The following is a 12,018-nucleotide window of genomic DNA, read 5'->3' as shown; positions in this document are numbered from 1 at the left end:
ACGGACGAAACAACACGCACACTGATGTGGCAGCCGCTAGCCAATGGGTGGGATACATCGGGTCAATCCGGTACGAAGAATCCGCCGCCGTAGGAACACCGAAGAGAACAACCTGTAATGGTTGTTCTCTTCGGCGTTGAAATAGATATATTCAGACTTAGACTTCTTCAAATTTCGAATCAAAGTTGAGTTGGAAGTGTGAAAAGTCGACTTTTTGGGTTTGATTACAATTCGTCTTAAGGAAGAATTACATACAATGCGTTCAATGCGTACAATGCGTCCGATGATTGATGAGTTGAAAATCAAAAGCTCGAATAGTCTGCCACAAGCAGAAAAAAACAACCCTTCCATCAACGCACGGAGTGACGCATGGTGTGTAATTCAACCTTTACCCATAAATAGTCATGAGTGGTTCACTAATTACGTTTTGTGTTGCTGAATTTGTTATGAACTTGTAATAATTTATAATATGTTTAGTGATATATTTTTAAGTTTAGGGATATATTTTTAAAAATTTAACCAATACCAATTTGATTTAAAAACTTGTCTTTCTTTTTCAGACTAATGTTAGCTGTTGATCAGTTAAACAATGCTTTAGATGATCATAAGCGTCAATTGGTTATGATCAATGCCAAACTTGAACGTTTACAATATGCTCCACCACATAATACGGAGCATTCGTCATCATTCTGGGGTGTGATAACACGAACTATACCACAACCGTTGGTCATAAGAGCTTTAGCTTATGCATTTGCAGCTTTATTAGTAAGCCTTTGCCTCAAATGGCTTTTACATTAGTTAACATTATTTATGAAATTGACCTAAGCTAAATAAATCTACAAGACATGAAAAACACATACGCGCATACACACACCTATAATCGACATAAATATACAAACACTCTAAATGAAAATCTTAAATAAAAATCGTAGTATATATTTATTTAAAAAAAATAATAATGAAAAAGAAGTAAATCTTACCACAACAATAAGAAAAAAAAAACATAGTCCCACACTTATACATATATATATAGAGAAAAACTGTTATATATCTATATATTTTTGCATTAATTCCTAAGCTCTGGGGTTCGATAAGGCTCCCTTTTTTATTCACGATTTACATGTTATTCCATTTTATTGCTTTTGTTAAAACCGAAATATTTGTGGTTTCATTGAGACAAAATGTAATTTTTTTTCTTTATCGTTATTGAGATATTCATGAAGAAAATGTTTAAATTTTGACAAAAGAAATACAAAACTAAATAAAATGTTAATGTATTTTGTATATTAAATATTAATATAAATATACATACGTTTATATTTATATACATACACAGATGTATGGTATGTATAAAGGGGTACGATTTAAGATGATGATAAATAACATTTATATCTCTACTGGTTTTTATCATTGTATCATACATATAAATTTACTATATAGATTTATCTTATTAATATTATTGGAAATTGCATTTCCAACTTTCCGTTTATTTCTTCCCCCTTTTGCGATGAGGTATTAGTTCTAAGAACTTTAGTTATTGTTATTTCATACGTTGTGTAAGTTGTTTCTGTTTTTGTGTATATTTTTTCCGTTTACATTTTTTACCCTATGGCTTCCTCTTGTTAATCTATCTATACTTATACTCTTTTTAGATAATCTAACGAAAATGAAAATAAATTTACAAAAAAAATTTAATGATATATGCACTGCACTTTAAAAATAAATCAACCTACAATCAATTTTTAAAAGAAAAATATATAAAATTAATATTATTCACTTTGAATTTGAATGACTTTTGACAACACACGCAAAACGAATGCAAGATCAACCAGAAAACTAATTCTTATGTAAAAAAAAAAAGAGTCACTATTATTCTAATTTTATTCTGTTACAAATATAAAATTCTTTAATAAAATTAAGTTTCCAATAAAGATGCTTATGTTTTAATTTTGTTGGAATTGCTCATATGGGTGAGTATGAAATGAATGTAGGAAAACGGGAAACGTTTTCACAAAAAGTCCGTTAGTCATGTATGCGTGCAAACACAGAAATTAAATGCTGTACATTTAATTTACAATTATCTCAAGCATAGGGTCCAAATGGTTTTAATTGACAATAAATTATCGAACCCATTGCTAATTAACCGAGGTGTTCCGCAAGGCTCCATTCTAGGACCACTTCTTTTCTGTATGTTCATAAACGATCTGCCAAATATACTAGAACAATCACAATTTCACATTTATGCTGATGATGTACAAGTTTATTTGAACTGCAAAAAATCAAATCTGAAAGATGGAGTGGATAAACTTAACAAGGACTTGGAAACTATTAATACTTGGGCAGCTGCAAATCAAATATATAGCAGGTTGTCCCCGGTCTGACACATAGATGGCGTCGCTAGTATTAAATTCTATTATTTTTATATAGTACCAACCTTCAAATGATTCCTGTCAAAATTTCACGTCTGTAAGTCAATTAGTTTGTGAGATAGAGAGTCTTTTGTGAAGCAACTTTTGTTATTGTGAAAAAAGGAATTTTGTGTTTTGATAAAATATTGTTTTTTGAAGGGAAAAAATACGGTGGGAGCAAAAACTTGGCTTGATAATGATTTTCCGGACTCTGCCCCAGGGAAATCAACAATAACAATGCAAAATTCAAGCGTGGTGAAATGAGCACGGAGGACGGTGAACGCAGTGGACGCCCGAAAGAGGTGGTTACGACGAAAACATCAAAAAAATCCACAAAATGATTTTGAATTACCGTAAAATTAAGTTGATCGAGATAGCAGAGCCCTTAAAGATATCAACGGAACGTGTTGGTCATATCAAAAACAACGTGTTGATGATTCTGTGCGGTGTTTGCAGCTGTTAACTCATAATACACCCGAGTTTTTCCGTTGATATGTGACAATGGATGAAGCATGGCTCCATCACTACACTCCTGAGTCCAATCGACAGTCGGCTGAGTGGACAGCGACCGGTGAACCGTCTCCGAAGCGTGGAAAGACTCAAAAGTCTGCTGGCAAAGTAATGGCCTCTGTTTTTTGGGATTCGCATGGAATAATTTTTGTGTGACTATTATATGGCGTTATTGGAGCGTTTGAAGGTCGAAATCGCGGCAAAACGGCCCCATATGAAGAAGGAAAAAGTGTTGTTCCACCAAGACGACGCACCACAAGTCATTGAGAACGATGGCAAAAATTCATGAATTGGGCTTCGAATTGCTTCCCCACCCACCGTATTCTCCAGATCTGGCCCTCAGCGACTTTTTCTTGTTCTCAGACCTCAAAAGGATGCTCGTAGGGAAAAAATTTGGCTGCAATGAAGAGGTGATCGCCAGTACTACCAAAATGGTATCATAAAATTGGAAGGTCGTTATAATCGTTGTATCGCTCTTGAAGGGAACTATGTTGAATAATAAAAACGAATTTTAGCAAAAAAATGTGTTTTTCTTTGTTAGACCGGGGTCTTATCAGCCAACCTGTTATAAACCCTAAAAAATCCAATTTTATTGTACTGAACGGGCGAACAAGCGATCTTGATTTGGGAGAACATCAAGTAAAAATTGGAAGCCAAATTATTGTACAAGTATCAAAGGCTAAAAACTTCTACTACTGGTAAAGTATTTGGGATGCTCAGAACTTTATATAAGACGCAAAATTTCACTTCTCTACATATCCGAAACCTACTAGCTAAATCTTATCAGATGCCAGTACTATTGTACGGAAGTGAATTATTTTCTAAATGCGACGCTAGAAACAAACATCGCCTCAACGTCGCATTTAAAGCAATTCTTAGATACGTTTACGGACTAAGAAGATTTGAAAGTTGTTCAGATTATCACAAACATCTGTATGGTATTGGGTTTGAGGACTATCTGAATAACAAGTCGCTTCTGTTAATGCACAAAATAATATATACCAAAACACCTGAATACCTCTACAGCAAACTGAAATTTGGAAGAACTAATAGACGTTTACTGCGACATCGTTATTCCTATGCGACATCAACTTCTGGTCTCTGAGTGGCAATTTTTCCTCAACACATCCCGTCTATGGAACTCTCTTCCTGCACAAATACAAGACCTAAGCAACGCAATTCAGTTCAAAACAGCCCTTATTAAGCGTTGTTTAAACATGCTATTATTTTATTTGTTCGTTATATTTCATTACATTTTATTGTGTTTAAATTTTTGCTATCGCAATTTTTATTGTTAAATTATTTTCCCTTTAATTTTTTTAATAAGTTTTCTTTTGTATCTAATTAATGTTATTAATCCTTTTTTCATCTTATGATATCCTAAATATGTTGTTTAATCATCTTGAATCACATACTGTACATATGAGATTGTAATCTTTTGTATGTGAAACTATAAACAAACTTGAAACTTGAAAAGAATTACCATTTGGTTCTTCAGCAAATTCAAGTGATCGTTTCCAAGACCATTTTTAGTCAATTGAAGACATTAGCTCCGTAAGAGAAAATTTAGGTAACCAAAAAATTATTTATATATGTACGTATGTATGTAATCCATCCTATACACCAATTCGGCAGTTAGGAACTTAACTGCTAAAAATTTTCCGTTTAAAATTTACTGGCAACGAATATATCCTTAATTTACATTTATTATCTCAGTTTACTTTTTATTTATTTAATTATTTTATTTATTTAATCAAACTGAGCGCCCATGGGCCATATGTTGAAGCAGAGAATGGAAACATGAGGTAAGTTTAGACAAACTTGATCTACTTGACCCCATATAAACCTCTCCACCGTATAAAATATGTGGCATAAGTAGTGAATGAGCCAGTATTCGTTTCACAGGAAGCGTGAGAATAACGTTCAAACTATATAGTTTCTTCAGAACGAAGTTAACTTTTGAACATATCTTGGCTATATGGAAATCGAATTTAAGTCTATGGTCAATGTGAAACCCAAGAGAAATAATGGAGTCACTAAAACTAATTAAATTGTCTTGGATCACAATATCTATCTGTGTGATGGGCTGGCGGGGATTTTCTAAAGCCATGATCTTTGTTTTGCTGACATTAATGGACAAGTATTTCTGCTAGCCCAGTCATAAATATGACCGATGTAATGATTCAAATTCAATAGAGCATCTTGTGTCGTGCCAGATGCGCAGGTACTAAATAATTGAATATCATCGGCATATATACACGGATGAAAAAGACTGTTTTTCATATGTTTGGCTATAAACATTATATGTTTGGAACACAAATTTTTAAACACAATATTTTTGAGTGCAAGCATATAATGTTCATAAACTAGCATAACATGTTTGGGACATATATGTTAATATGTTAGAACATATTATGTTTGGGACATAAAATGTTTGTAAATATAATATGCTTGGATGCAAACATATATTAATTTAGAAATAGCCTATAAACATATATGTGTTTAGTAGCTTGGAGCGCTATTTAACAGGGAGCGATATTGAATTAAGTTGGTGGTTGTTGCTTGTTATTACAAAATTAACATTTTATTTTTCCTTGGGCAATTGATCAGCTACTTCTTTGATCCTTACAAACTGTGTGGTCCGCTGTTCGAATCCCCGTCCGGCAAAAGGTAAAATTAAAATAAAAAAAATCATAAAATTGAATAATTTCTTCTACAATGTTTGTATTACAGAAAAAGGTGCTAAGAACTAAAAATCTCGTGGAAGTGAGAAAGATGTCGGGGAATATACAATTGGGCAGAAACAAAATTTTGAGCATTCAGGTCGAAAACCTATGTTGTTAGCACCTATATTACCTGTTTATTTTCATAATTCATTATGATTGTAAATATATAAATAAATAAATAAAATTTTGAGCACAATATTGTTTGGGAGAATTTTTTTTAAGCATATAATATTTTTGGGTGCAAAATGCTTCCAAACATATTATATGGTCACATAATAACATATTGTTTTTTGGAAGACAACATTATTGAATTTGGATGCAAAAATACAAAATGTTTGGAACTTAGACTACCCAAACATATATTGTTTAGACCAATATGCTTTCAAACATATTATATATTGGTAGAGATCAAACATATAAATGTTTGGGCAATACCCAAAAATGTATATGCTTGAAGCAAAATATGTTTGGGAGTATATGTTACAGAAGCGATTTTTTGTGAGGATGTAGCCATATCAACATGTTGTACACAATGTACAATGTCATTAATATATAACATAAACAGTATAGGACCAAGGATAGATCCCTGTGGAACACCTGAAGAAATTGGATTTACACATGAACTACGGCCATCATTATGTACAAATTGGTAACGGTTCGATAAAAAGGACGAAATAAGTCTACAGGAAAAAACCGACAGATCAAATTGCCGGTAGAGTTTATGTATTAATAAGTTGTGATCCACGGAATCAAAAGCCTTGCTTAAATCAAGAATTCCGGGATCTCTCTTGTCAATTACACGTCTAATATCATCTGTAAGCCTTACCATAAGCGACGTCGTGCTATGGCGATTTCTAAAGCCTGATTGGCATGGATCAATTAAAGAAAAATTATCCAGATACACAATTAGCTGATCCTTTATTAAGATTTCAAAGCATTTCGATTTCGGTTAGTAAATTTACTTTTGTATTAACGATGAAAAATTTTGTTGATATTAGTTATGTTAAGAGATGAGTTCATCGTGATCTTATTTCCAGACTTTTGTTTGTCAAAGAGAACTATACGAACACTGCCATAAGATTAAGCCAATGTGGTCAAATACAAATTCTTTACAAGACAAATCTTCAACGGCATTATGCTAAGTATTTTTGTGCATGTTGGTTAAGTGTAGTGGCTGTCGGATATTTTAGGCTCATTTAGACTATTCAGTATCCTTTTTGGCCGAAACTGACCTTTTGTATGGGAGGCGGTCATGAACATGACGACTACTTTTTGTAATCCCAAGGCGGGGGGTCCCTGCACCAGATTGAGCCGATGGGTCCAACTCATCGGTCAGCGACTGCAACATTAGTGTACGTGTTTTTCAAGCGACAGTTTGTCGAGCATACCCTGCCAACATTTTTGGAATTTGACGACACTTCTGAGAATCTCCACCACGTCGAAAACAATCGTATACGATATCAAAAACTCGTCGGAAAAGCGCCGTCACTATTGAGAAGTTGTACCACGCAAAAGTTACTACAAAAAGGTTTCGCATGAGTGCAATTATTAGGTGCCTTTATAGATCAATTTAGAACGACGCCAATAAGGGACCCTCCAAACAATCAGAAAAAGTGCATTTTAAGATAGTTGTAAAAGAATCATTGTGGTCGAGTAAAACACGTTTGTTTAGATATTTATTAATTTGTGTAAACATTTACAAATTCTTAAAAATATAACATTTATACCACTATCACATTACATTTTAAATAATTTTTGGCATTAATGATGATGTTGAGTTACAAGTAGCGAGTTACATGTTGCAGCGTCTATCAACTAGTGTTTTTATTTGATGGAAGCAGCATGTCTGTAAAATATCTGAAAAACAATCACTTTATTCCATTTGGAAAATCAAAAATTGTTCACCAATATACCTTTCGCAATTTTAAGCGTATAATCTATGTTTTCAGAACTTTATTTTCGTTTTTATTTAATTAAAATATAACAAGCTGGATGCGCTTGGCGTTTCACAAAAAATAAAATCGTAGTAGGGATGGCAAAATACTTTCATGTACTTTTTGATGTACCTTTTCATGATGGTTGAAGTGACATTTACGAGTCTGTGGTAACGATGAGGATGAAATGGAACATTGAAATGCTGGCAGGGTAGCGACATACCACAACTTACATCACAACTTACACCAAAACTTACCGCAAAACCATCCAAGATGCTGGGCCCCGACGGAATTTCTATGCTAATGCTGAAGACCGATTTAGAGACAAAAAGTGAAACAGGGACTTCCCCAAGGTAGAGTGCCTCTACTTCTTCATTTCCTCTATTCCACCCTCTCCTAACGGCGTTAAGATTGTATCAATTGTGGGCGACTGTCCGGTCTATTGTTGATGACATCGATTAAACATATACCTTGATAATCTCACCTCTTTTTTCACTGCTAAAAATTGAGGATATCTTACACCAATTCCTCAACCCCACCATTGACTACACCCAAAAAAAATTGTTAGTAGGGACAGCAGAAAAGTCGGCTAAAACAGCAGAAAGTCTGCTGAAAGGGGATAGTCACTGTTTGCTGAAATAGCAAACATTTCCTGCTATTTTTTAAGCTCGATTCACTAAAATATGTTTTATTTTGGCTAAAACAAATAAACAACTTAGGAGCTATTCTAACATAATTAAAACAATATTTTATGAATATCTATAGTATTTGACCAAAAATCTGAATATTTATCGAATTGAGGCATAACAGCAAACAAAATGTTTGCTGATCGTATTTAGGAGCTTGTAAGTATATTACAGTGCAAAAATATACCAAAAACTACTTTTGGTTCTTAAATAGGCTTTGGGGAAAATTTATAACCTAAAAAATTGTTGTTCATTAGGCCCTGAAGCACAAAAATATAACAGCAGTCATCGACTGTTGCTTTTAACAGACTTTTTTCTATGAGCATACGTAGACACCAGAAGTACGCTGGCAATTGAACAAAAGTCGATGGCGAAACAATGATGTGGATACCTGTACATGGATAGCAAGGTGTTCCAAAGTATAAAATTGGCCTCATGTCGAGATTCATGGCCTAGGATTGTACCAGTCAGCCATTTAGAAAATGATGTTAGAGAAAGAGGAATCGCAATTGCATTTCCTTGAAACAAATATTGGTGGTAAATGACATGAAATGAGCAGTCTCTTGACTCACGAATAAAAATATATTTAAATTTTAATGGGATCAAGAATATTATTAAATTTCAAACCTGCGAATATATATTAATTTGATTTAAGATTGCTAAGACCGTTATTACTGATTAATTTTCATTAAAGATCGGAATATTCGTTATTGTAGTTCATTATAATTTTCAAAATCGGCCTCTTAAAAACTTGCTGAAATAAATGGAAAATAATAATAAATATTGGACCTGAAGGCTTTGTGTAACAAAATAAATGTAATTGAAAATCAACACGTTTTTGATTGTAACGTTTTCTATTGTGTAAATGCGATGATGGTAACCTTATTATCATTGGTAGTTGTATAAATAATGCATTTTTATATCAATAACTCCTTGGTATAGAACATGAGTTCAGGAAAAGGGACATAAAGGGTGATACGGTCAAAATTTGGTCAATATAAACTTGACTTATTTCTTTCAATTTTGCATTTAAAAAACCTGAACACCCCTCATTTTGAAGGTGTGTGTGTGTAGAATGTTGCTCCTATTTTGATTTTGGAATTCACTCTTCAGTTGTAAAAATGCCGTCCAAGCGTATCAAAATTTTGCTCGCGCATCGCGAAAATCCGAGCTACTCGCACGCAAAGCTGGCAAAATCGCTGAAAGTTGCCAAATCAACCGTTACAAATGTAATTAAAGTGTTTGGGGAAAGTTTGTCGACAGCCAGGAAGTCTGGTTCGGGGGGAAATCGAAAACCGGAAGCCGCTGAGACGACAAAGAGAGTTGCCGGTAGTTTCAAGCGAAACCCTAACCTCTCTCTCCGAGATGCCGCAAATAAGCTGGGTGTATCGTCTACAACCGTGCATCGAGCCAAAAAACGAGCCGAACTATTGACTTACAAGAAGGTAGTGACTCCAAATCGCGATGATAAACAAAATACGACGGCCAAAGCGCGATGACGGAGGCTGTACACGACGATGCTGACGAAGTTTGACTGCGTGGTAATGGACGACGAAACCTACATCAAAGCCAACTACAAGCAGCTTCCGGGACAGAAGTTTTATACGACAAAAGGAAGGGGAAAGGTAGCAGATATTTTCAAGCACATAAAACTGTCAAAGTTCGCAAAGAAATATCTGGTTTGGCAAGCCATCTGTACCTGTGGCTTGAAAAGCAGCATTTTCATAGCTTCCGGGACTGTCAACCAAGAAATTTACGTGAAAGAGTGTTTGAATAAACATCTGCTGCCTTTGAATAAACATCTGCTGCTTTTCCACGGTTGTTCCGTACTGTTTTGGCCGGATTTGGCATCTTGCCATTACGGTAAAAAGGCCATGGAGTGGTACGCCGCCAACAACGTGCAGGTGGTTCCCAAGGACAAGAACCCTCCCAACACGCCAGAGATCCGCCCAATTGAGAAATGCTGGGCTATAGTCAAGCGGAACCTAAAGAAGACCAAAAAACTGCTAAGGACGAGCAGCAGTTCAAGGCAAACTGGCTTTCTGCGGCGAAGAAGGTGGACAAGGTGGCTGTACAAAATCTGATGGCAGGTGTCAAGCGTGAGGCCCGGCAATTCGGATTTGGAAAAGGGAAAACCTAACTGAATATATTTCCTGAATTTTATGCTAATTGAACTTGAAAAAGAAATTAAATTTGATTTTTGAAATAAACGATTTCACCGATTTACACGCGTTTTCCCTTGACCAAATTTTGACCGTATCACCCTTTAACTAGAGTAATTACTGTTGAAAATAACTCTGCTGTAAATATACTTGTGCGAACAAAACATGTATGCTTTGAGAATTAAATTTGTTTTTATATGTCAATAAATTATTTCATTATTACTTCTTTTCAAATCGTTCAACTATAAAAACGTGTTTTATTTATCTCTGCTAAAAGGTTATGGGCCCAGCCCATAATTGATACGGATATTTGTAACAATAGTTTCTGGTCAAGAGTATCTTTATCAAACGGTATCATCTAACGCGTGTCAAAATGAATTCGCTGGGAGCAATTCAGCAAATGGAGAAACTGGTCGGCTCCGAGAACTGGTCGACTTGGAGTTTCGCGATGAAGACGCAGCTAGAGCTGGACGATGCTTGGAAATGCATTGAACCTGTAAGTGATAAAGAAGCATTGGATCTCGAAAAGGACCGCAAAGCAAGATGCAAAATCATTTTGGCAATTGACAAGAGTCTGTATGTGCACGTACGAGATTGCAACACGTCAGCTGAAGTTTGGAAGGCATTGCAGAGTCTTTTTCAAGATAGTGGGTTGGACAGGAGAATCGGCTTGTTACAGCAATTATGTTCTGTACAATTGGTGGAATGTTCTTCTATTGAAGAATATGTAAACAAAATTATATCAACCGCTCAAAAGTTGAATGAAATTGGATTCGTTGTAAATGACGAATGGGTTGGAAGTTTGCTCTTGAAAGGACTTCCTAATGAATACCAACCAATGATCATGGCCATTGGAAGCACAGGCCATGCTCTAACAGCAGACGGTGTGAAAATGAAGTTATTGCAGGATGTCAAGTTTGAGCCTTCGTCATCTAATAGTGCATTGTTGTCAAATAAGGGTAAGCATTCGGTCGTTAAATATTCGAAATCACAGAAAAATTCAAAGTCAGATAAAAAGACAAAGTCAAAGTGCTTCAATTGTGGGGGCATAGGTCATTTTGCGTCAGAGTGCCCTTCGAAATTAAAGGAAAAGAATTTCGCAAATAAAGGAAGTTCAATGTTTGCAGCGTTTAGAGCAGAATCTTTTACAGACGAGTGGTTTATCGATAGTGGAGCCACAAATCATATGACAGCAAACCGAAATTATTTTAAACGCATTTGTGATTACAATGGCGAAATAAAAACAGCAAACAATACAACTATGAAAGCGGTAGGAAAGGGTGATATGGAAGTGACAGTACCAACTCCTAGAGGTAACGAAATTGTAACTATTCATGATGTTCTTCACGTTCCAGATTTGGGAATGAATCTTTTGTCCATAAAGAAAATCGTTGATCATCACAATAGTGTAGTATTTGATAAATCTGGATGTCGCATATTAAACTCGTCCAAAGAAATCATAGCAACTGGGATCCAAGTCAATGGTTTGTACAAATTGAATGTTATTTCTACAGAAACCGCATATATGGCAAGTCAGAATTCAACGCACATTTGGCATCGAAGGTTTGCTCACCTAGGAATGGAAAATATGA

General features: G+C 35.0%; 1 protein-coding gene and 1 long non-coding RNA gene across 10 annotated transcripts in view; one reads left to right on the top strand and one right to left on the bottom strand.

Moving 5' to 3' along the window:
* Positions 1-12,018, top strand: part of Orp8 (Oxysterol-binding protein-related protein 8) — a 143,266-nt gene that overhangs the window by 116,749 nt on the left and 14,499 nt on the right. For 8 of the 9 annotated variants that reach the window (XM_075292350.1, XM_075292351.1, XM_075292355.1 and 5 more), the window contains one exon: positions 561-1,931. The exons of the other annotated variant lie outside the window; for it this stretch is intronic. In XM_075292350.1, coding sequence (XP_075148465.1) covers positions 561-798 — 238 coding nt within the window. In that variant the 3' untranslated portion in view covers positions 799-1,931. Of the gene's footprint in view, positions 1-560; positions 1,932-12,018 lie in introns of those variants that run through there. 9 annotated transcript variants of the gene reach the window in all.
* LOC142242985 (uncharacterized) lies at positions 7,288-7,669 on the bottom strand. Its single transcript, XR_012724282.1, has 2 exons — positions 7,558-7,669; positions 7,288-7,501 (listed from the first exon to the last, which is right to left on the bottom strand). It is a non-coding gene; the product is annotated as an uncharacterized LOC142242985 (long non-coding RNA).

The sequence above is a fragment of the Haematobia irritans genome, chromosome 1 (genome assembly GCF_050003625.1).
Source record: "Haematobia irritans isolate KBUSLIRL chromosome 1, ASM5000362v1, whole genome shotgun sequence".
Lineage (NCBI taxonomy): Eukaryota > Metazoa > Arthropoda > Insecta > Diptera > Muscidae > Haematobia > Haematobia irritans.
This window is presented reverse-complemented; position numbering and strand designations above follow the sequence as displayed.